At 45.3% G+C, this 22,889-nt stretch overlaps 1 protein-coding gene across 1 annotated transcript; it reads left to right on the forward strand.

The window, feature by feature from the left end:
- The first annotated feature begins 542 nt into the window (after positions 1 to 542).
- On the forward strand, positions 543 to 20,707 carry Stt3A (catalytic subunit 3A of the oligosaccharyltransferase complex). Its single transcript, XM_077663301.1, has 14 exons — positions 543 to 816; positions 1,566 to 1,693; positions 2,121 to 2,303; positions 2,572 to 2,717; positions 6,796 to 6,993; positions 8,936 to 9,046; positions 9,152 to 9,232; positions 9,701 to 9,857; positions 10,414 to 10,649; positions 11,751 to 11,912; positions 12,440 to 12,628; positions 13,533 to 13,752; positions 17,657 to 17,845; positions 20,229 to 20,707. Exons 2-14 carry the CDS (start codon positions 1,579 to 1,581, stop codon positions 20,372 to 20,374), a joined length of 2,133 nt encoding a protein of 710 aa, XP_077519427.1. The 5' UTR covers positions 543 to 816; positions 1,566 to 1,578; the 3' UTR covers positions 20,375 to 20,707.
- The last annotated feature ends 2,182 nt before the right edge of the window (positions 20,708 to 22,889 follow it).

Below are 22,889 nucleotides of genomic sequence, written 5' to 3' on the forward strand. Positions count from 1 at the left end.
GTGATATGTTGGCCGCGCCAGCCTCTGTTTTGGCAATTACGTGCGATTCACTCGAGCGCTCAACCATTTCAGTTTACACGGTTGCCACGGGCAACGGCAGCAGACAGCGCGCGACACGTCCCCTGCGGCACGGGATAAGTGAGGGGAGAGGTTGGAGGGAGGGAATAAGTTTTACCGCTTGCTGGCTCCCCTGGCAGCAGCCCAGGTGTCAGTTTGTCGCTACACAGCCTGTTCGTTGATGTGTTCTTTGATACTGCCCTTGAAACGTGTTTTTTAACATGTCCTCTGCGCCTCACAAGACTCGCTTCGGTTAACATCGCGCAGTTATAAAAGATTACCAGCTGAAAATAGCCAAGAGCAGAGTCGCTCATTCTATTTTAGTGAATGCCAAGGGCGAATTTGTTACATTGGCAAACTGTATCTTGAAAGCCCCAAACGAAAGTAAGGAAAGTACAGTGAACTGTGACGAAAGTGAACGATGTACTGGAAAGAGCCACATCCGCCTAGCAGCCGATTCGTAAGCCGTCGCCGGCCGTTCTCCTATCCCAATGTTTGCCACGTGTAGCTGCGTGTAGCGTTGTGTGTGTCGGCGAGTTTCACCGGCTTTTGAAGTGGGCGATAGCGCAGTACCGTGCGCCCGGCTACTATGGTGAACTCTGCCATTGCACCGCCGTTGTTGTAGATGAGGCGAAGATCTAACGTAACTCTCAACGTGTACACGGCGGCCAAAGACAAAAGGAGACGAGAGAAGCGCGTTTCTTGAGTTGCCCGTCAAGAGACTTGTTGACACTGTCGTGGACACTCGCTTAGGCTTAGGTAAGCTGATCGGACAAGTTTTCGCTTTGTAAATACGCTTCGGCAGCTTATCCCGCTATGCAAAAAGACTGCTTTTTCATCAGGCTGATTTAAAGTTGGCCGTTCGGACGCTCGTTGTGGGTGCCGCTGCGTTGGTGCGAAAAGTGGTCGGTGCTGACGATGCCGGTTGGGCGGTTGTTTTTGCTTTTCGTTACCGGTTTATAGGAAGAAATGTTTGAAGGTGATTGAGTTTACGCGTAGTGCAGTTCGAATTCGAATTGCTATGAAGTGTCGGGCGCGCTTCGGCTCTGCGCTGTAGTTATGCACGATCACGGCATTAGTTTTTGGGTGATGCGATAAGCAACCACCGACTGCCAACGTGTTTGATTCCAGCATTTGTCACTTGGTTTATTTTTTTCACCAGATGTTTTAATAGTGCATTAAGCATTTGAAAATAAAAGTGAACGCTGTGAGAATGTTGTAATGCAGAAATGAGACCCACAGAAGATCTGAAATACTGCCAACGTGTTGGCATTCAAGTTAATCATCAGTCGGGCGAAAATTTTAGGAGGTCAGTAAAGTACAGAGTGCAATAGAAACTAACTAAAATATCCAGAACAGCAGAAATTGTGGGAATTATATAATCTTTAGGATGTAGGATAGAGGGCACGCTGGAGATAAGACGGTTTGATCCAGCTTCCGAGTTCACGTGGCGGTACTGCTAGGGTGCTGCCGGATGGATGTTCGTATTCGTTCTTCTGGCAACGCAGGCAAGAGTTCATCATGTCATCAGCAAGCCCTGTCCAGTACAAGAGAGCGTCATGGTGGTCGCGAATGAACCCCGAAAAGCAGGAAACCCTGCTCAAGATGTCTATACTGTCCATGGCAGCTGTGCTGTGTGAGTATTGTGCAGTAAAATGTTGCACATCACTTGAAAAACAGACGAATGTCAGTAGCAGAGCAAACTGCTTCACTACGATGCTTCTGCCCTGTGCTTAATTTTTTTACAAGGCAGTAAACTGTAGGAGCAGTATTAACGGTATGGTAGCCAAAGTGTGTGCTGGTTGCACATAAGATATAATTGCAACTATGGAGATGACATGTTCTGTTGCAGTGCATTTCTGCATGTGTTAGGTCTGTGCTTTTAATTTAGTAGTTTTTCAGCTGTAACCAGTTAATTTCTTGCAAAGCTAGCAACATAGCACACTTGTGTTTTATGCAGGCTATAAATTCAGTGTACCTTACAAAAATACATAAACCTTTTGAAAGCTTGCAGCATGTCTAGAAGGTGCGTGGTTGTCACTTTAATTCATTTTTGCTTTCAGCATTTGTCTGCCGACTGTTCTCAGTACTACGCTTTGAGAGCGTAATTCACGAATTTGACCCCTACTTCAACTATCGGACCACTCGCTACCTTGCCGAGGAAGGCTTCTACAGCTTCCACAACTGGTTTGACGACCGGGCATGGTACCCTCTTGGAAGGATCATTGGCGGCACTATCTACCCTGGTATGTTCCCGTTAATAGATATCATCATGCTGACCTACTGGTTTAAGCTATGGTAGACACTTTTCAAGCCTTGTTGATTAATAACTGAGCACTTCGCTTAGCTGTGTGGTGAAATTACAGAGTATATGGTTAGTACAGCCAGTCCACGTTGATGCATTTAGGAGCCTGCAAACTCCTTTTGTGGTTCATGTAAATGCCAGCTCCTGACACGTTCAGTTCCTTCAGTTTTTTGCATGCCCGACCTTTTTTTCTGGTATTTTGTTTGTAGGTTTGATGGTGACGTCAGCGGCCCTGTACCATGCTCTACAGTTTCTACACATCACGGTGGACATTCGCAATGTGTGCGTCTTTTTGGCACCATTCTTCTCAAGTCTCACCACACTTATAACTTTTCTGCTCACCAAGGAACTCAAGGTGGGTTGGGTCCTTCTCTTCTTTTCACATGTTAACATCCTGACTTACATGTCTTAACCCTTTGACATGCTATGTACACAATTGTGTAAAAAGTGAACTTGCAGCTTTTTCTGAGAGTGGGGTGCACCTAGCAGCGAGTTCTTTGCTTCAGATGAATTTCCATTCCTTAATCTCGCAAATAAGATGTTTGTTTAATGCAGTGATAGCGGACATGGTATATATTATTTCGCGAAACAGTGAGTGGGGTAGCATGTCGTCCGAAATTATTGTGTGAACGTATTGCTCCAGCAGTAGTGACATTTTTTTTTCGCACTTTCAAGTGTAATGTGCATCTTCGAAATAGCAGTTATTTCCATGATTTCTTTGGTGTTTACTTGATAAGTCGCGGCATTTCAATGTTACTTTCTTCATCAATTATGACATTTTGCACAAAACTTGCACATCCTTGCACAAAATGAACCGGTAGTGTTCTGCACCAGAAAACTACCATCTTGTCTTACTTAAAGCCAGATTACAGTGTTTAAGCGGAAAAATATTTCATTTCGGCGGAAACAAAATATGGCGTGTCAAAGGGTTAAGCACTCTTCATATCAGTAGCTACTTCGATACTGCACTTTTTCAGATAATGTGATGAAACAACAGTGCACGCTATAGTGATGAGATTGGAAGCCTGAAGATCTGTAACTGTTACTTCTTGTAATTGTGGAGAGTACTATCTTATGTTGGTTAACCTTTTTCATTTCATAGTTGTTAACGACCTTTGAACATTGCAAAAATTGGTAATGTAGGTTGTTCAAGAACACCTTATCAAGGCTTGTTATTTTTTCAGGCTTGTAATTGAATACAAACCATAAAAGTTATTCAAGTCTTGCTGAGAAGACGAAATTAAGTTGGGATGAACACATTATTCTGCCAAAATAAATAGTTTCTACTTCTTCAACAAAAGAAGGCAATGCAATCAATGTTTCAGTACTAAACCAAACAATGTATGTTTTGCACAATAGGTTATTCAGCATACATGTGAGAACTTGATAATTCAGATGGAGATGAATCCTGCTTAGAAACTGCTCTAACTTTTTGCCAAATAAGGGCACTGGAATGAGAGCAATAAGGGGAGAAAGCGTACAGGTGGTTAAGGTTGTGACATTGTTTTGGTCTCAAATCTGTGCCCACAGCATTAAAGGGGCTGTGAAACGGGGTCGCAACAGAGATGTGATGTGCCTTCACAATATCCTCCAGCAAGAATTTTTTAGATGCAGTTTGTGGAAGCTGAGTTATCTGTAGCCAAAATTTGAATTTCCGCGTCTTTCCCTCTCCTCTCGTCACTTTTTGCACGCTGAAATGTCGTGCTCCTCCGCCGGCCCCTCGCACTCGCCCTCTCCGCTGGCTGCCGAACCGCGCGAACCAGTGCTAGCAGTCCGCTGCTGACGTAATGAGCACTACATGACGTAATGAGCGTGGATTCAGGCGAAAGCCCAGCACCGCAGGTCGCCGCTAGCGGTGGAAACGGGAATTTTAAAAATTGTGTTGTAAATTATCGGCTTGCTTTTGAGGTCTTGTATGCGGCATGAATGCTCGTTGGCCTGTACTCTACATAGTGCAATCATTTTATAGACAGCCTCAATCACCTTTTTCGGGGACCCTTTAAGCTTGAAATGCTTCAACGTGTGGCCATGAACATTGAAGCTCACTGCAAATAGAACTTGCAGCTGTAGTGCTTGAAACTTGCCAGCTTTCGTAACCTAGAGAGGTCTTCATTAGAAAGTTAGGTGCCAAACATAGCTTTTAGTGCACTTCCTAGCTGAGAAAATAATTGAACAGCTGAACAGCGACGCCATATTAAGTTAAAAAAAGAAATAAAATCAATATCCACAACTGGGAGCCAAACCCGCAGTGGAGGGAACAGATCAACATCGCAGGCCACTGCATGAGAGCACTAGGCTATCGCTGCAGCAAAACACGCCTCTTGTTAAACACTGTCACGCTGCGCATTGCACATCTTCTTTGTCCTGCAATACTGCAATGAAACTAATATTTGCACTTTGAGCTGTATGGCACCAGTGACGGAGATGTGCGCTCCTTACATTGGCATGGACAACGTTGTGCCAGAAACACGGCACTAGAACAATACGTGTTGGCATTGACAACACGGGAGCATAGGCTGCCAGCGTACTGTAGGTAAATAAACATTGATGATGATAAAGTTGACGCGCAAAAGTGGCCTCTGGGTCAGTGGAAACCTTAGCCGTGCTTCCAAGTACATCACCTTTGCTTTTGCACTATGATTGGTTTAACCAAGCTAAAACCCTGACACTTTTCTTTACACAAGTGTACTTGACAAGGCCAGTCACGCAAGCTCAAGGTCTTAAGTTTGAAGTTTCTACACAGTGAGGAATCTTGCAGAGAATATTGACTTGAGAGTGAGTAATAGTGGCAGTTGAAAGGTCTTCTTGCTAGAATCTGAGGATATTTGCTGTGGCCATGTTCGGACTACATGACTGTTTTTTGCCTGATTGGGTGACCGACCGTTCCATGCTATTAACACAGTAGCATAAAGGGCAGCACCAGATGTTCTTCCAAGCCAGTGTGAGAAGTTAAACCTCCTTTCATTTCCTTCTGCATCAAGAAATGTGGCTTTAGGTAATTAACTAACAGTGCTTTGAGAGCCCCAACTTGTAAGTTGTGTAGAAAATTTAGCGACTGGGATTTGACAGCTCTCTTAGCCAGTTAGGTGATGCGTTTGGACATACCGTATTTACATGCTTGATACTTTCACCCCACATAATGAATTCACCTGTTAGTTTCTAAGAATGTGATGGGGAAGAAAGTGCATTTATTATGCTTGTGAGTACAGTTAAACCATGCTTCCTTGTGCTTCAGTACATAATTGCCAACATTGTTTGGGGGCAAGGTTAAGAGCTGTCAGCCACATGCTACCCATGCACAGGTTGCCAAGGCATTGTGAAAGCAGCTGTGCAATAGTTAGGTGCACTCAGTACTTTTGATTCAAAAGTTTTCAGGCTGTTGTATATGCAGCTAGAATAGAGCCAGTCTTGTTTACTTTGGAGGCTTTGCAGAGTAGAAAGGGGTTGTTACCATTGAAAGCATCTAGGGCAAGCATGACAAAAGCCCCAACATATACAACAGAACCACGTTTTTTTAATGCAGACAAACCTGGTATCCTCCGCGAAAGCGTGCGGTCCAAATCACTTAATTTTGAAAAATGTAACTGTTGAAGGAGGTACACAGGTGTTTATTGACAATTTCACTTCATAAAGATGTCAATTAGTGTTTCTTAGCACAAAGTCTGAACAGCTTATTTTCTAGTGCTCCCAGAATTGAGTCTGCTTTTGCATTGTTTTTAGCATGGAAGTAACTTTTCAGCGCATCCGATCTCAACAGCTGTGGCGAAAGTAGTCTGAATCTGTTCATTTTCTGTTTTTGGATGCTTCACCCACATGCTCCAATGCACAACGGAGAAGCTGCCACGGCGGTTTACTGTCACAGCGGTTTTCCTCTTCATGCTGCTCTCCTAGACCTGGCCTGCTCACATGCAAGCATATAGGTGTAGTTGTCAGGTGCTTCTCCCCCTGACCCTTAGGCACTGCAGAGAAGCCACCACATTTCTCCTCTTCATGTTGTGTCCCTGCGTGAACCGCCCGCTCTTGTGTCGGGGTTGTTTTTAATGTTTTGCCCCTTTGCACCTAGGCTGTGCAAAGAAGCCACCATGGCAGGTGACTGCCACTGCATCTGGGCTTCTTGTCGAGTGCGTGCAGGTTCGATCCTATCAAATGTTCGCACATGTGCAGTTAGTCGCTAAATGTACCATGCAACCAAAATTTTCCGAAGTTTTGAACATAGTTGCCAGAAAATCATGCTATCTGGGAAGATATGACCAAAAGCAAAATAATGTAACTCTGGGGGACATTTTTATTGCCCATGGATTGGAGCGTATCAACTGGGAACATATCAAGATTGTTCTACTATATACTATAGCTAAGCGAACTATTCAAGTTGTATGCCAAGTGAGCCAGCCGGCACTGTAGCTCATTTCAAACTGATTTTTGCTTTCATCCAGGACACAGCTGCTGGCCTGATGGCTGCGGCCATGATATCCATCGTTCCTGGCTACATTTCTCGATCGGTTGCTGGATCCTATGACAATGAAGGTATCGCCATCTTCTGCATGCTCCTCACTTACTATATGTGGATCAAGGCCGTCAAGACAGGAGCCATCTTCTGGGCTGCACTATGTGGCCTTGCCTACTTTTACATGGTGAGTGTGGTGGTGCAAACAGCGACCATGCGCACCTGAGCTGTCAGATTTTCAGAAGCAATTCAGAAAGCCAAGATACCTTGCATGACAGCAACACTGAGGGTTTCTTTTCCTTCTTGAAGCCCTCAGTGACTTTGTCACTGTGAACACCCACCGCTTCATGCCGCTGAACACAGAAGCTGCTGATTGACCGTGAGCAACAGCCTTTAAGACTTGCTGATCTAAGCTCCTGAGGCAGTTTGGAAACAATTTATTGTGCAAAAATTTACAGAATTTTGTTTAATTCATTAAAAACTGGTTTAACAATGACAGCAAAATACTTTTTGCATGTTACAAGTGCATACTTGCTTGTCTTCGTTTTAGGGATTCAGAAATACGTACTGTATTGGTTTGATAGTATGTGAATATTTGTATAAAGCTTGTCGCACTCTTTCAGGCAGAGATATACAGAAGTGGGTTTTGCATGATACATAACTACTGAGGACCACAGCCTTTTCTACATACAGCACTGCATTTGGTTGTGAGGCACTTAAGTTTTGTACCTCACATATCAATCCCCGTTTTAGAGCAAAAAGAGCAGAAAGACATGTTCACATACACGTCAAGATGGCATTCAAGCCAACTTTATGGTTATTTTATTTACTTTAGTACAGTAATCTTTTTAACCAAAAATAGAGTGAAAAAAAATTGGCAGCCGAGTGGAACTTGTTTACGTGACGAACCATGTGATCAGCCATGGCACTGCGCCGCCGGAAGCTGCTCCACATCACGTGACCAACCACGTGACAGCGTGGCGGCGCCGCCACGCCGAAGGCTCGGAATGCTACTGTAATGTAGCTATTGCTACAAAATCGCTCTGGTATTATAATTGAATTTTGAGGTAAACTGTATCTTATTTATTGCATATTGGCTGATGCACTGTGTAGGTCAACCAGTGGAAGCTCTACGCCACAAAAATTCAACTAAGGTGACCAACATAGCTCACTTACGCACCAAGTGAAAATGACACTTCATCTTTATGAACCTGTGGTAGAACATGCGAGACATAGAGGCCTTTATTTCATTGTCCTAAAGTTTGACAGAAACGCCGAACATCCGCAACGCTGCCACTGTCGCATGTTAATGGGAGTAACATTTTCGGGTGCAAGGAAAGCTTAACATTTTGCGCACATAGAGGCATTGTTGCTGCTTTTCTTGGTGCCGGTTTGTGGCACACTTTTCGGTGACATAAAATTTGCATGCTGCTGTTGAATTTTTCAATGGCTGTGCACCTAAGAATAAAGCTGGCTTAAATGCTGCTGGAGTTCGATAGGCTATACACGTCGCACAGCTGAGCAATTAAAGTGTTGTGTTTATAAAGTGGTGTTTAAAGCGTACGATCAACACAGTGACAGTGCAGCGTGACTCTGATCTGCTCTTGTCAAATAGAAGGGGCATGTGAAAACAGTGTCCGGCCAGCTTCCTATGAAGTTCAGGCACAGGAAAGCTAACATTTTAGCATTATTCTAGACACTTTTCTTCATAGACTTCTGTCCAACTTTCCGTTACCGCAGCCTTGTGCCTCGCTTTACATGCTTGTCCTTTTTATTTTCCTTTTTCGCTTCCACGAAAGTGAGCTGCAGAGCTTCACGTTGCAATCATGGTCGTGCTACTCTTGCATAAATGGACTGCATCTAAAGTGTTGCAGCATTAGATGCTCACCGGCTAAAGTGAATGTGAGGTATGGGGTGGTGACAGAAGCTGTAAGCACTTCGTCTCCATTAGGGAGTATAAACACGCCCTTCTCGGGAGTTGCAACTTACAGCACTTACTATATTTACTTTGTATCTGAGCACCCCCTGTTCAGTTTGAAAGTGGAGTAAAAGCAAAAAAGTGAAAAATAAAGTGCTAGGAGCTGAGTGAATGCATGAAGTTTACACCCTTTTTTATTCTTTCTCCCTAGGTGTCCTCATGGGGAGGCTATGTATTTCTGATCAACTTGATTCCCCTTCACGTCTTGGCACTGATGGTTACTGGTCGCTTCTCTCATCGCATTTACGTAGCCTACAGCACGGTGAGCTCTTTGATGTTGTTCTTGCTGGTGGACGACCTTCATTCGGGGCTTTGTGCTTTCCCATGTGCAGACCAACTTTTTCCCCTCTCTTTGTTGTCTTGCTAGCTGTACGTGTTGGGCACCCTGCTGTCGATGCAAATCTCATTTGTGGGCTTTCAACCGGTCCAGTCCTCTGAGCACATGGCGGTGAGTAGGACATTGTCCTCTTGGTTGTAGTATATCGCCCATAGTGTCTCAACATATGCTCCTTTAGAGCAGCTTCAGAACACTGCAATATCCGAGGGGCACATAGAAAAACTCGGGAGTGGTCAGAATGAATGTGGAGGGATTCCTTATTATGTCTTACTTTGGCCACTGTGTAGCCTTGAGATGTGAAAGCACAGTAATGAAAAGTTACTCTGCCTGGGACCAACTTTTCAAAAAAGAGGTGAACGGCTAGGGTGTGCTGTGACACATCTACTGTAGTACAGCACTTATCATTAAATTCGTGCCCAATGCTACTAGAATGAAAGGATGTGCACATTGGGATCTTTATGTATACTGACAGTAAAGCTGAATTCATAAATTCTTTTGTTAAATGTGAGATTCGTTACGGAGTACTGCCAGCATAGCTTTTGTAATAACTTCGTCTTGTGTTCTGTGTTGCATACGCAGGCCCTGGGTGTGTTCGGCCTGTGCCAGCTGCACGCCTTTGTCGACTATGTGCGCTCCAAACTGCCCAAGGAGCACTTTGAGTTGCTCTTCCGAACCGTTGTCGTGGCAACCGCTACGGTGACCCTGGGCGTTGGTGGTGTGCTCACTATTCTTGGCAGTATCCTTTCTCAACTTCGAATATTCATTGTGTTTTGTGTCTGCACTGCTCAGTTTGTGAGAAAGAGCCAAACTGCAGAAGTGGAGAAAACACCAAGGTCCGTTTCCTTTCACTGTTGTTTATTGTTTTCTGACAAATTATAACCTTGAAGTGCTTAGAGGTGGTGTCGTGTAAGTTTTAAAGAGTTGATTTGGCAAGTCTGAAATAAATTTCTAGTAAAACTGAAAATTTTTCTGTCCTGGGTCTGTCAAAACCAGCCTTAGACAAAAGGTCATTGAACCAGTGGTCCATTGAATTGATGTTTGATGCAGCAGAGTTCATCTACCACGGGGCATAGCTGCAAGACGTATGGCTGGAGTAAGCGACGACATCAATGTAATTCATCATGATTCACTTCAGTTATGGTAAATTTGCTCTGAAATCCATGAAATTCTTCTGTATGCAGTTTGAACATTTTATTTATTTAGTTGAACCCATTTTCAGTTGTCCGGATTAACTTATATAAGCAATGGCATTACTTTGCAAGACGTCCTTCCTTAGCAGAGGTGCGCTTCAGAAATCTCTCCATGGACGGGTCGTTTCTACTCGCTTCTGGACCCGTCTTACGCCAAGAACAACATCCCCATCATTGCCTCCGTGTCGGAGCATCAGCCGACGTCCTGGTCCTCCTTCTACTTTGACTTGCAGCTTCTGGTCTTCATGTTCCCTGTTGGCCTCTACTTCTGCTTTAACAAGCTGACCGATGCAAACATCTTCATCATCCTGTATGGCATCACAAGCATATACTTTGCCGTAAGCTTGATTAATCTTGATGTTAACTTGCTTTGGTATTCTACGATGCCATTATTGTTTAAGACTTGAGGTGGCTGTGTACTTTCGGGGACCGTGGTAACTGACCCCGCCCCACAAGTGCCGAACTGTGTGCAGTGCAGCTCGGATTGGGACTTGGAGGGGTGGGATTCAGTTACTGTTGTTCCTAAATAGTACATGACTGGAATTTTCTTGAATCTACATGTATTGTATGTGATGAAACTGGCGATTGTTTGGAAGTTAGTACTAGTCCACAACAATGCTCACTGCAGTAGACATTTCGCCACAGCACAAGCTAACATTCCTGCTTTTAAATCTGAGCCCATCTCTAATAAAGCTAGCAAAATGCAAAATATTATTGTTGTGAACAGATATGAGTAAGAATGGCTTCAGTATATAAAAGTGGTGCTAATAATTAAAAACTGCTGTGAAAGTGAGTGTTGGTGTGCTGACAAACTTTGCTTCCAACTTCGCAGGTTTTCAGCAGACTACGTTCCGGCAGTTTTAGCAGGGAGGGAAGGTGAATTCATTATAAGAGCAAAATACAAACTGCTGTCCATATGTTAGTCCAAAACCACTTCAAAATCCATGGAGTTCTTATTGCATTCTGACCGCAATCGGGCAATGGTGTTCGATGTAGTCTTCACTTTGTCACCTTCAATAGATAGTCGTACAGTGCACAAGTCAAAATTTTATTAGATTACCAGAAGTGTCCGTGCATTAATGCATTTGACAGTGCTTGATCTTTTTCCTTTCTCTCCCTTTTTAAATTAGAAATTAGCAGCTCAGTTAAGCCTGCTTTGTCTTAACCTTTATTTGAAGTCAGTTTTGTTCTATTCTAGTTCCATATTCTGTAAGTGTTATTGTTAGTTTAGGGTTCGAGGTATTGAATATCTTAGCAATATCTTAGCTGTGTTTGGAGATGGAGAAACTCAGATGTGAGGTTTCAGTAAAATGGGATGGCATCGGATATGGAATGGTGAAACTTGCCTCAAAGTTGCATTACGGTGACTTCTTGAGACATGCGAAGTACCACTTCCAAATTTTTCATGCTTTCCCTCCCTCACCGCTGTTCGCATGCAGGGTGTGATGGTACGTCTGATGCTGGTGCTGGCACCCGTGATGTGCATCCTGGCAGGAATTGGAGTGTCAGCCATGCTCACCACGTACTCCAAGCAGGTTGACGCCACGCCACCCGACAAGAAGGGCAAGCGCCACGAGGGCAACTACTTCATGCGTGCTGAGGCAAGTGCCATCGCATATCTCCTGCCTTGTGATATCGAGATCTGCCCTGTGTTACAAAGCAGGAGTGTTATGTGGGACTAATACTGAGATGTGGGACTTCTCAATGGCAGGGAAAAACCCTTATTACACAGTTCGTGGTGCAACTTGCTCTCTATAGGGACACTCCCATCATATTGTCAAGGTTCCAAATGTCAAATTTAAGTTGGCCTCTAATACTTTGATAACATCAGACTGAGTTTGAATTTATGCTCCACTGCCATTGACAGCAGTGTCTGTGTGCATGCACATCGCTACTACACGAAGGGAAAGTGAATGTGCATGAAAGTGCAGCATATGAAAAACAGGATATCTTGCCTAGTAGCCAAATCCTGTTGTATTTATTTGAAGTTCTTTGTGGTCTCAACGAGCCACCTTGTTAGCTGGTGGCGTTTATGCAAATTTTGTGAAGCTTTCTTCTGTCATAAATAAGGCTACCAACTTGTTGGACCGAGGAGCAGGCCCACCCTGATAGTGTCAGTGGCTTCCAGGTGGCACAGGGCTTTGTGGCCATGATGTGCATCTTCCTGACATCATACACGATGCACTGCACCTGGGTGACATCCGAGGCCTACTCGTCGCCCTCCATCGTGCTCTCAGCGAGGGCTCACGATGGCTCACGCATCATCTTTGACGACTTCCGCGAAGCATACTACTGGCTGCGGCACAACACCCCAGAGGTAGGTTCAGAACTCCCCTTTATTGCAGCCAGGTGAGGAACGGAGCAAAGCTGGGGAGTATGGGCTGAATTTGGGCTCAGCAATGATTGAGCCGCCGCTGTGGCTCAGTAGTTATGGTGCTCAGCTGCTGAAAGACGTGGGTTCGATCCCGGCCGCGGCGGTTGAATTTGGATGGAGGCGAAATTCTAGAGGCCTGTGTACTGTGCGATGTCAGTGCGCGTTAAAGAATCCCAGGTGGTCGAAATTTCCGGAGCTCTTCACTACGGCGTCCCTTATAGCCTGAGTCGCTTTGGGACGTTAAATCCCCATAAACCAGAATTGATTGACAAAGTTTGAATCGATTTTTCTTCATCCTGTCTGCTTTTCTATTTGTGTTTCAACTTTTGCAGCTTGCGTAATGATCAAGGTTTAGAATAATCGTATAGAGGAGTGATTGTTGAAGAATAGGTTTGTAGAAATTGCAGGCGTTTGTGCAGGTCATTCATTTTGAGAAAAATCAGTGACATTTGGGATGATGCTGTGCTATAAATGCATAAAATCTGGACCAACCTTGGAAAGTTTAATACCAAGACCACTAAGTAACCGCTGAGACCACCCTTGTTGTATTCTTTACTAGTTGGAATCACAGTTCAGATTTTTATGTTTGCGTTGCTCATGCCGGCATTCTGACAGAAGAAAAATTGTGTGTGGAAATCTAGGAAATATATTTTTACTAACATTCTAGAAGGTTTTAGTTCTCTGTCTATATCGCAGTGATCTCTCGTTTATAGCTTTGTGAAACTGCTAAGCATCGATTGATAGGGTGGGTTGTGTACTTGAAAACTACCAAGCTTTCAGGTTTCCTTCACATTAAGTGCGGTCTCTGCATCAGTGTGTGTATGTGCTTTGCCCTTTGTGGTGCCAGGATGCCAAGGTCATGTCCTGGTGGGACTACGGCTACCAGATCACAGCCATGGCCAACCGCACCATCTTGGTGGACAACAATACCTGGAACAACACGCACATCTCGCGCGTCGGCCAGGCCATGGCTTCGCCCGAAGACCGTGCCTATGAGATCATGCGCGAGCTGGACGTCAATTATGTGCTGGTCATATTTGGCGGCCTCTCGGGCTATTCTTCAGATGGTGAGTGGCTGCTTTTTCTTCATATGTATGGGATTGTTCTTCCACTTTCTCTTCCCTCATGGCAATGCCATGTGCTTTCATTAGAGGCCAGTAGACTAATGTTACCACACTCACTGCATGCGCGTGTGCTTTATGTGGGAATTGACGATGCCGCTAGCTGGTTTCGCTGCTGTGCCCGGGCATGCTGCAGCTAAGTGGAGAAATGCAAAATGCGCCGTGTTTTGGGGTCTGTTGACATATTTCATTATAATTTTTTTTTCTGTCTAATTTCTTCTTTTCATGCCTGTGTTTTTCTTGATTCATAATACCTGTGGCACATTTCAATAGGCTTATTTCATCTTTTCACATTCAAGTGCTTGAAGAAGCTGTTCTGAACATAGTTACTGCTCTGAATCCACTAAATAAAGCTGCAGTTACCAGCTTTCTGCTCATGGCAGTGGTGTGCCAAAATCCTTGCTCGAAACAGAACAGTGACATGCAAATTGCTCTGGCCTGTGGTTGCCGTATATTTTGTGCTTGTGATAAAACATTCGGAATGGTGGGCTTGCAGCACCAGTGAGTTCAGGAAATATTTTTCCAGCATTACGTAGTATTTTAAGTTCAAAGGTAAAGTTTCGTATGCTCTTTGCAATCAATTTTGTTGTAACATAATCTTCTGCTAGAGCAACATTGTGCACTCAGCTTTGTGGCACATGGGTGCTGTGAAGAAAGTAATTTTTCTTTTCACCTAGGCAAGCAGTGGTACAAAGCATAGCCCACACAAATGAATTCTAGGCTGCTTGCCTGTGTGTGTGGAAGTTCAGTTTTTTATGTGGCTTCTGCAGTTCATGAACTTTTGCAATAAGCTGTCCAAGACCTACACCTGGAGTGCCCAGTCCACACAAAATAACTGGCATGTTCTTGATTAAATTTACATTTCGAATGTAGTTCTGCTTTTATCTTGACGCATCTGACAGACTGCAAAATGCGTAATGGGACCGGCATAATGCCAACGCTAAGTTCCACAGTGCTCTTGAGACAGTTGCTTTGCTGTCATGAATGAGAGTATCCATCGTCATCGTAAAACTGACAAGATTGTGGTAGATGGTAACGTTCCTTTATATACTGTGCTGTTCTTTTACAATGCGTTGCACTGCTTGCGTCATGGTTAAAGTGACACTGACGACAGCTCCATCGAAATTATAAAAATAACAAATCAATTCTTTAGCTCTTTCTGGTTATGTTGATGTTTGTCTGAATAAAAGAAACAAATTTAATGCAAAAAAAATTTTCCCACAATTTGATTCATACTTGGAACTCAAGGCCGAAAAGGACTCCATGATCACCGTTTGGTAGTGACCGGCGCCATAGCTTAGCCTCGGGCATCCACATGAAAAACTGTTCATGGCACTGCAGTTTGCTTGCAAAAATAGCCAGTGGTGGTGTCACCTGCGTTTCATTTCTTTTTTACCTTTTCTAGCTTGTGAAAGCTTAGTTTTCAGCAAAGGTAGCCTCTTTGTCATCAGAACGTGGTAATCTGTGGAAGCAGGCCAATTTGTTTCCAGTCTGCCTTCAGGTCTAATGAAGCGTGCAAAAGTTAGCACTTTCTTTTTTGCACGCGTATTTCACATACGTAAAAGTGTAAGAGTGAAAGCTACCATACTGTTTGGAAAGTATTGAATCTTGCTCTTTGTTTATATTTTTATTTGCTTTGACTTTTCTAAAATGCCTTTGTCAAGGCCACAAGGAAGTGCTGTTGGATAACGAGGAAACTTATTTTTCTCCTATCTTTGTCCTCCTATCTTATAAAGTGCAGTTCGCGCCAACTCTTCTCGAGCGTGAAGCATGGCATGGGCTTTCAAAAGTCAATTAAGAGGAGTGCTTTTCATGGTGCCTTTCAACTCACTGAAGTGATTGGTTTTCGTTCGGCAGTTTGTCCACTCATTCAGCAAAGCGCCGCACTCAAGTGGCAAAATGTTTCTGTTACTCTCTATGTTGAGTTGGGCACCTGTTTTTTGCTCTTTCTGACTGTCAGTGACTTTTGGGGCTGTTAAAAAAAAGCGGGGAACTTTTTTTTTTCTTTATTAAATAGAGCATCTTCAGTCCAAGCCATGGACCTTGTTTAAAAAAAAAAAAACATTTTCTCAAAATCATACCTGGGAACATCACCACAGTGAAATGCTGTAAATTGAAGCCCTATGGAAGCACTAAGACATACCTACAGTTCTTTCCAAAGATTGATCACAAGAATCTTTTATTTGTGGCTCCCAGTTTCAGGGGAAAGTGTGGGTGTAAGTCCCACTTTTGTGTGCCACATTGTACTCACAGGTCACCATGCCCCTATCCCCCATTCTGCTTAGTGGAAATATGGAGGGACAGCCTTCCACCCCACACTCCCACTCCGCGGATGCAGCGTTTCTGCTCGCTAACCGTGGGGGGTTCATGTTCAAGGGAACGAAGGGAGGGACAAGAAAGTGCGAACACTCATATGCTTTTTATTACACTTGCAAATAATGCACAGAGCAGGCCAGCTAGCTACAAAGTATCAACGAGGCATTCCTCGGAAATAGAAGGCTACATAAGAAGGGCTTTCGACTTACCGGCTGGGGCAGGGGCGCGAGTTCGAAGGTATTGGCAGTGACCGTTTGTATGCGCTGACAATGGCGACCGGGTCTTCCCGTGCGTGATGTATTCATAGGTCAAAGCCATCCCCGAGCATTTGCCGGGGAAGGTGCTGATTCGGCAGAAAACGTCATGGAGAGGCTTTAGGTGCCGAGAGCGCGCATTTGCTGTGCTCACTTCGCTGCCTGGAACCAGAAGTCCAGCGGTAAGGCATGACAGATCTCCATGCACCGGCCGCAGTAGGTGACGAGAGCATGTGGCTGCAACAGCTCACAACACTGGCCGGATCCCGAAGAAACTCTCTCCGGCTCCACACAGTTCTGCGTAACCTTCGAGGTGGCAGCTCCCGTCGCTGTTTCCGCTTCCCCCATGAAAGAGACTTCCCTCCTCGCCCAGCCGGTGCTGTCCTGACTCACAGTGATGAAGGTGGTCGTCCGCGTCGAAACGGAGGTTTTCCGCAGCTTGGAATTAGAGATTTGTGATAATTTAGTTGCGAACTGACACGCTTTCACTGTGCAGAATTTTTAAGCTCTGTTTAGTATGGCATCTAAAACCATGCAGTCTGCACCACCAAATGACTTGACTTCCTCTGTTCTTCACTGATGTTGGCTTTGCCCATTGACCAGATAGTTGCATACTTGTGTTCCCGTTCACTCACTGAAAGCGGCCAGCTTTTGATGCTTGAAGCAGCAGTTTTGGCACGCTGTCGTGTGGGATCATTGGTGGTTTATGTGTGGTGCTGTCGTGCATGGGGACCCCACTGTTGGGGCCAAGGCCGCTCTGCTTGCTTGGACCACTGCTGTGGCCGAAAACAACAGCACTCCGAGCTAAAGCCCATATGCTAACTGTTTATTAGGTGCGTGCCTCGGTTGCACACAGGCAGCAAGCAGGCAGCAGGCACAGCGAAAAGATGGTGTTAGCATGGGCAGCAAGGGTTCTCTACATGGCTCCATCCACCTTCTCTGGTTGCTCTTTCACTCCCTATGCTCTCACCGCGCAAGTGGTGCTGCCCACTGAGGACGGCGAGAGAAAGATTGGAGGGCCATTCACATGACGGGCGCCTCTTCCGTTTTTTCCGCTGCCACTCTGAGGCCGCCAGGGGAAGGGTCACAATAGGCCATTAGAGAGAGTCTGAAGGGTGTGTGGGCGGGCAAAGGAAAAAAAATGGATTCTCATGCATGTCTGGCGTGTGCCCAGAGGAAAACACCTTCACTGAGTTACGGTGGCTAGCACTGCAATTTTTATAAGTGCGCAATATAGGAAAGCAAAAAGACAGCACCCTGTTGTTGATTCTCTGCCTTAGACATCAACAAGTTCCTGTGGATGGTGCGCATTGGCGGAAGCACGGACCGCGGTCGACACATCAAGGAGCAGGACTACTACACCCCATCGGGAGAGTTCAGCGTGGACCGTGAGGGCTCCCCCGTGCTGCTCAACTGCCTCATGTACAAGATGTGCTACTACCGCTTTGGCTCCGTCTACACCGAAGCAGGTAGGTTCGTGCTAGGCAAATAGTGGTCTGGTCCCCAGCATGGCCAAGTAGCCACGACTATGAGCAGTTCTGTAATCGTGTAAGTGTTGTTGAGAAATTGATAGGCGGGCACTGTTGGCAACATTGATGCTGGGAGTGCAGCTGATGCAGTCTTCTGGCATTTCTGGCCCAAATGAGAGCTGTGGCACTAAAACCGACCACATTAACACTCCTTAAACTGAAATCAGCGGAAAGTATTTATTTTAATGAATATTTCTAAAACCGCCACACCTAGTGGCTGCCTGTGAAAGCTCCAACAGTACAAGGTGCAACGTCAACCCTGCCCGTCGCAAACCATCACCAGCATTAACTGCTTGAAAGGGCGCGTTTGACATGATTTTGTTTTCTTCGTACATGTCTTTCGGCTTCCTCATGTCTGTGCTTCAAGATTTTCTGTCTGCATCTTGTAGTTGTATACTTTAAGTGACAGTTTGCCGATTCGGTCAGCATCAGTGAGAATTCCGCATTGTCTGCAGAAAGGACAAACAAAAAAAAATTGCTGAGACGGTACAGGTAGCGCCTTCTTGCATCTGCCAGAGGAACGAGCTGCATCTTGTTTGGGCGGGAGCAAGATTGTGATGCTTTGCCTGACCTGCGGACACCATTGATATCCTCAATTTGGCTGTACTTTCCACAATAGTTAATGTCGTGCAAGTGCAACGGCCAAATCGAGCGCAAAGGTGCAGAAGCATTCATCAGCTGCAGCGATGTGCTCGTGTTTGTTGCATGTTTCGACATATGTGCGATATTTTGCTAGTTGTATTGAACGCTGTGCATTTGTCTGGGGTGGCTCACCTTTGGCAGCACTTATGAAGCTTGTTAATTCCAAAAGTGATGAAGAATTTGACTCCACCCTTTTATTGCATTGTGAAAAGTGGCGCTGGTCGGCCCTCACCGAGTCAACGGATAGTACTTTGAAGCGGTAACAATGAGATACTTGAACTTTGAATTCAAGAGCTTAGTCACACTGTTGCACAAGACCTTTGACAGTTTGTGTGCATGGCTCATGCTGTCGCCATTCTATCTGAAAAGTATCTCCAGTCATACACCAATTACGGCAGAAAAGAGTTGCCTGTTAACTTTGAGCATCAACTTATATTTGAACTCCACAACTCGCGTTCACTGTCGGCGGACAGTGGGCGCAAAGTGACGGTCAGAGACTGACTGATAGGCAAAGGCATGGGCTGAATGACAGGTGAAGGCACGGAGAGGCTGGCGACCTCAAAGCCAGTCACTGGTGTAAGTGGAGGCGCAGCTGATGCTGCCTCCTGCTGAATGCTATTGCGGATGCCACGTATTTAGAGTGAGTTGTGGCAACGATTGGGATCACCCACATATTAAAAAACGACAGCATTCACGTTCCGTGTCCTATACAATTATGCTTCAGCACACTGCTGTAGCCGTCTTGGTCATCTAGCACAGGAAATGCGGCTGTTTCAACATTTTCAAAACAAGCATGGCCATGGAGCCGTCTGCTACAGAGTGCACCAAATACCTCACACTACATGCATGAGAACGGAACACACAGGGACGCTAGTGCAGAAGTGCAGGTGCGCACTTACAAATCAAGTGCGAGTATGCTTCACAGCTTGAACTTGTGCGGAGTATGCAGACAAAGCAAGGAAGCCTCACATTTCTATCTGGCTTCCACGTGCGATATCACATCTAAAGCATTGTTTAATCTTTAGGAGTTTTACTAGGCTTTCATGCAAGGTTGAGCATAAACATCATATTGCTGGGCTCGTGATTCCCTCAGCGCCACATAGAGGGACTGCAGCAGATTGACATTATCGCTAACCAGATGGATCATAAGCTTACATCTTTATTCTATGTGCTCGGTTAGGCGGTCGCTCGTCAGATTGAGAGTCGCGATCTCCACTTGTGCCGTCACTCACTTCTACTTTGCATTCTACAATACTCCCTCAAATGCATAGCACGAGAGGGAATCGTGAACCACATCGACCAGCTTGTGATGGTGCTGCTAAGGGCATTTGTGACGTCATTTCTGCCGGCTCATAGCTCGGATTGCACTGAGGTTGGCCTGGCGACTGCTCACAAAATGTCGAAATTGCAGCCATCCACTCAAAAATAGCCGGGATGACTGTATATAAGGGTAATCATATCTAAAAATGCAAATAGGGTGCTCTGTAAGGATTTTTTTGTTCAGTACCCCTTTAAAGAGAGTGCATATGCCTACTTTTGCATCTGTAACACAATACACTTCAATTTTCACATCACCACTACCAACAATCATCGTACAGAATTTTCAGTCACTTTACTCTTGTGCGCTATCAGCAGAAGAACCATACTGATCTCTCAGCCCTGATGTTGGTTGTGCTTGCAGGCAAGCCCCCAGGCTATGACAGGGTACGCAATGCAGAAATTGGCAACAAGGACTTTGAGCTCGACGTCTTAGAAGAGGCATATACGACAGAGCACTGGCTGGTGCGCATCTACAAGGTCAAGGACCTTCCCAACAGGGGCATCTGAAGAGCTGACAGCTGTTGTCTGCTCACTTGTTGCATCCTGCGCGGTACAGTCCGGGCAAGCAGCTCGTCGCTGCACTACAGCATCGAGATTGTTCTCTGTTTGTTCTGCCGGAGGAAAATACACCGGTGTCATGACAAGAGCACAAATCATCCTGACATTTCTGCAAGGCCTATGATGACATCCTTGGGTCCCTTATTCCCCCTTCTGTTTACCTTTTTTTTTTTACTCCGTGTAAGTGCTTGTGGGTCTTCTATTTTGTTTTTGTTATTTCTGGGCCATGTGTTGAATGAGAGAGAATGGGTGCTGAATGTGAATAAAAGCTTTCTACAGAAAGACTGTTGAACTTAATGAGAATGAGCCAAGTTTTCCCCACTACCTGAAAACAAGTAAAGTTATGTGTATGCCTCGCTTTTATAACAAGGTAAGTTCTTATTACATGCAGCAATACATAGCTCCACAGATAGTTTCATTGATTCCATTTTATTTTCTGCGCTGTTAAACACTATCTGCTGGTTTGAGCTGTATGAAATCTAAGGTCTGACGAAATCTCGTCTGTTTACCGACTACCGAAAAAAGACTTAATTGTAACGTCGGCACTCTCCCGCCAACCTACGCAAGATGCCTGGGACGACTATTGAAGCGTATTTAAGTGTCGCTGTTCTAGAATAAATTTTAGTGAACAAGGATTCCGTATGGAAGCCGAAACGTCTTGTTTCGACTCAAACCTTTGGTCGGCGTGTTCCTTTCTTCTCTTGAAATGGTTTGAGCTGTAACCAGCAGAAAATCTGGTTTCCTGCTGGTTCTGGCTCCAGCAGGGTGCTTACTGGTTTTAACACAATATCGTTAAGGAGCTCGTGTCACAGAAAATCGGCGTCGTTGACCGTGAGCGAAAAATCCATGAGGAATCCCCAGAGAAGCAACCCAGGAGGCAGGCGGGTCACCTAGGTCACAACCTTGTGGCGACATCACAACCTGCCCACCTGATTTTGAGGAAACTGCGCACCATGGCAGGTGGTAGTTAAATTAATTATTGATCGCTTTATGGTTGCCTGCGAAGAGCAACCTGGTTCACACAAGCCCCGCCAGTGGCAACACCTGCCATGCAGGGCAGTGGCGCACGCCAGGAGTGGCGTGTGGACTCTCGGGGGATCTATGCATGTTAAGTAGAGCACTTGAAAAGTGCTGCGTGGTAACCTGATGCATGGCTTTCCGCTGGTTGTACTGGTTCCAGCAAAAGAACTTTTTGCTGTTCTGTTCGGAGAGCTTTTTTTCTTTGTATGGTAATAATATTCAGCTAACAGAATCTTGCAGCTAAATCTCTGACTGTGAGCGCCAAAATTTAATGAGAGCTTTTCTTATTAACCATTTCTCACCAACACCTGTGGAAAACCCATAATATGTGTGCAGTTGTGCATACTGTAGTACTTTGTTGCTTACTTGCTGCTTTTCAAGTGTGGTTTCAACCTGTGTCCTGCTACGGGCAGATGTGCATGGTCCTACAGGATGACTACCTTTTTTCCATAGGTTGCGAGTGCTTTATGCTATTTTTTGCACTTACCATTTAGGAAGTTCCTTTAACATTTGCTTTTAACACTTCAGAAAGGTCAGAAAATGAGAGTACATTGTGCAAATGATTTATCCGAACAAAATTAAATGTGTCGGTGCTATAATGGAAGCTAATGGTTCCATCAGCTGCTGGGAATGTGCTAAGCCAGTGCTACTGAAACCAGTAGGAAACCAAGGGCAAATTTTCACTTGGGACAGCGTCTGAAGTGCTGAATGCGATGAAGCATGCATGGGAAGAGAAAAAATTCAAGCAAAGTGGCTTCCTCTATAATTTGCCAAGATACTGCAGGCAGCTGTTGGTTGGTTGGTAATAACTTGGTTTGGACCCACTTCAGTAGATCATGTGATGCTGGGTGAAGGGGGAGGGGTGTTGAGCAGGACGGCGGCAGTGCCGCGGGCTGCTCTAGAAGGCCGGGCACTGTGGGGCTGCGGCGACCTTCAAGGCCCAGCCCACGATGCGAAGCTGTGCAGAGCAGCCTCCCATCGCTTCTGTGATTCCATTCCTTGGAAGGGGGGTGTTGGTTTGTTTGGGCAAATTTGATATGTGAGGGTGAGGAGGGGGGTAGATTTGGCAGGAGTTTCTATAATGCATAGTGATGTCGTGATAGGTGAGGAGGCGGTCCCTCGCACTTCGGAACGAGGGCAGGCCGTCCACTGCCTGGTTGATGAGAGCTCGGGCTTCCTCGTGGGCGGCTGTCCGCAGTGGACAGGAACCCAGAGTAGGGTGATGTGGCGATGGGGGGTGCAGATTGGAAGATCTTAGCGGTCATGGCATTAATTTTTCGCTTAGCGAAATTGCAGATGGCTGGCTGCCTTTGAATCAGACAATGTATTTGGAGGAGGAGTGGGTTACCACAAGGGCTATTGCCGCCTCTTCCGCTTCGATCGACTGTGTCGTGTTCCGAATGGTGGCACAGGTGACTAATTTATGAGCATTGTCTGTCACTGC

Source organism: Amblyomma americanum, chromosome 4 (assembly GCF_052857255.1).
Source record: "Amblyomma americanum isolate KBUSLIRL-KWMA chromosome 4, ASM5285725v1, whole genome shotgun sequence".
NCBI classification, from domain to species: domain Eukaryota; kingdom Metazoa; phylum Arthropoda; class Arachnida; order Ixodida; family Ixodidae; genus Amblyomma; species Amblyomma americanum.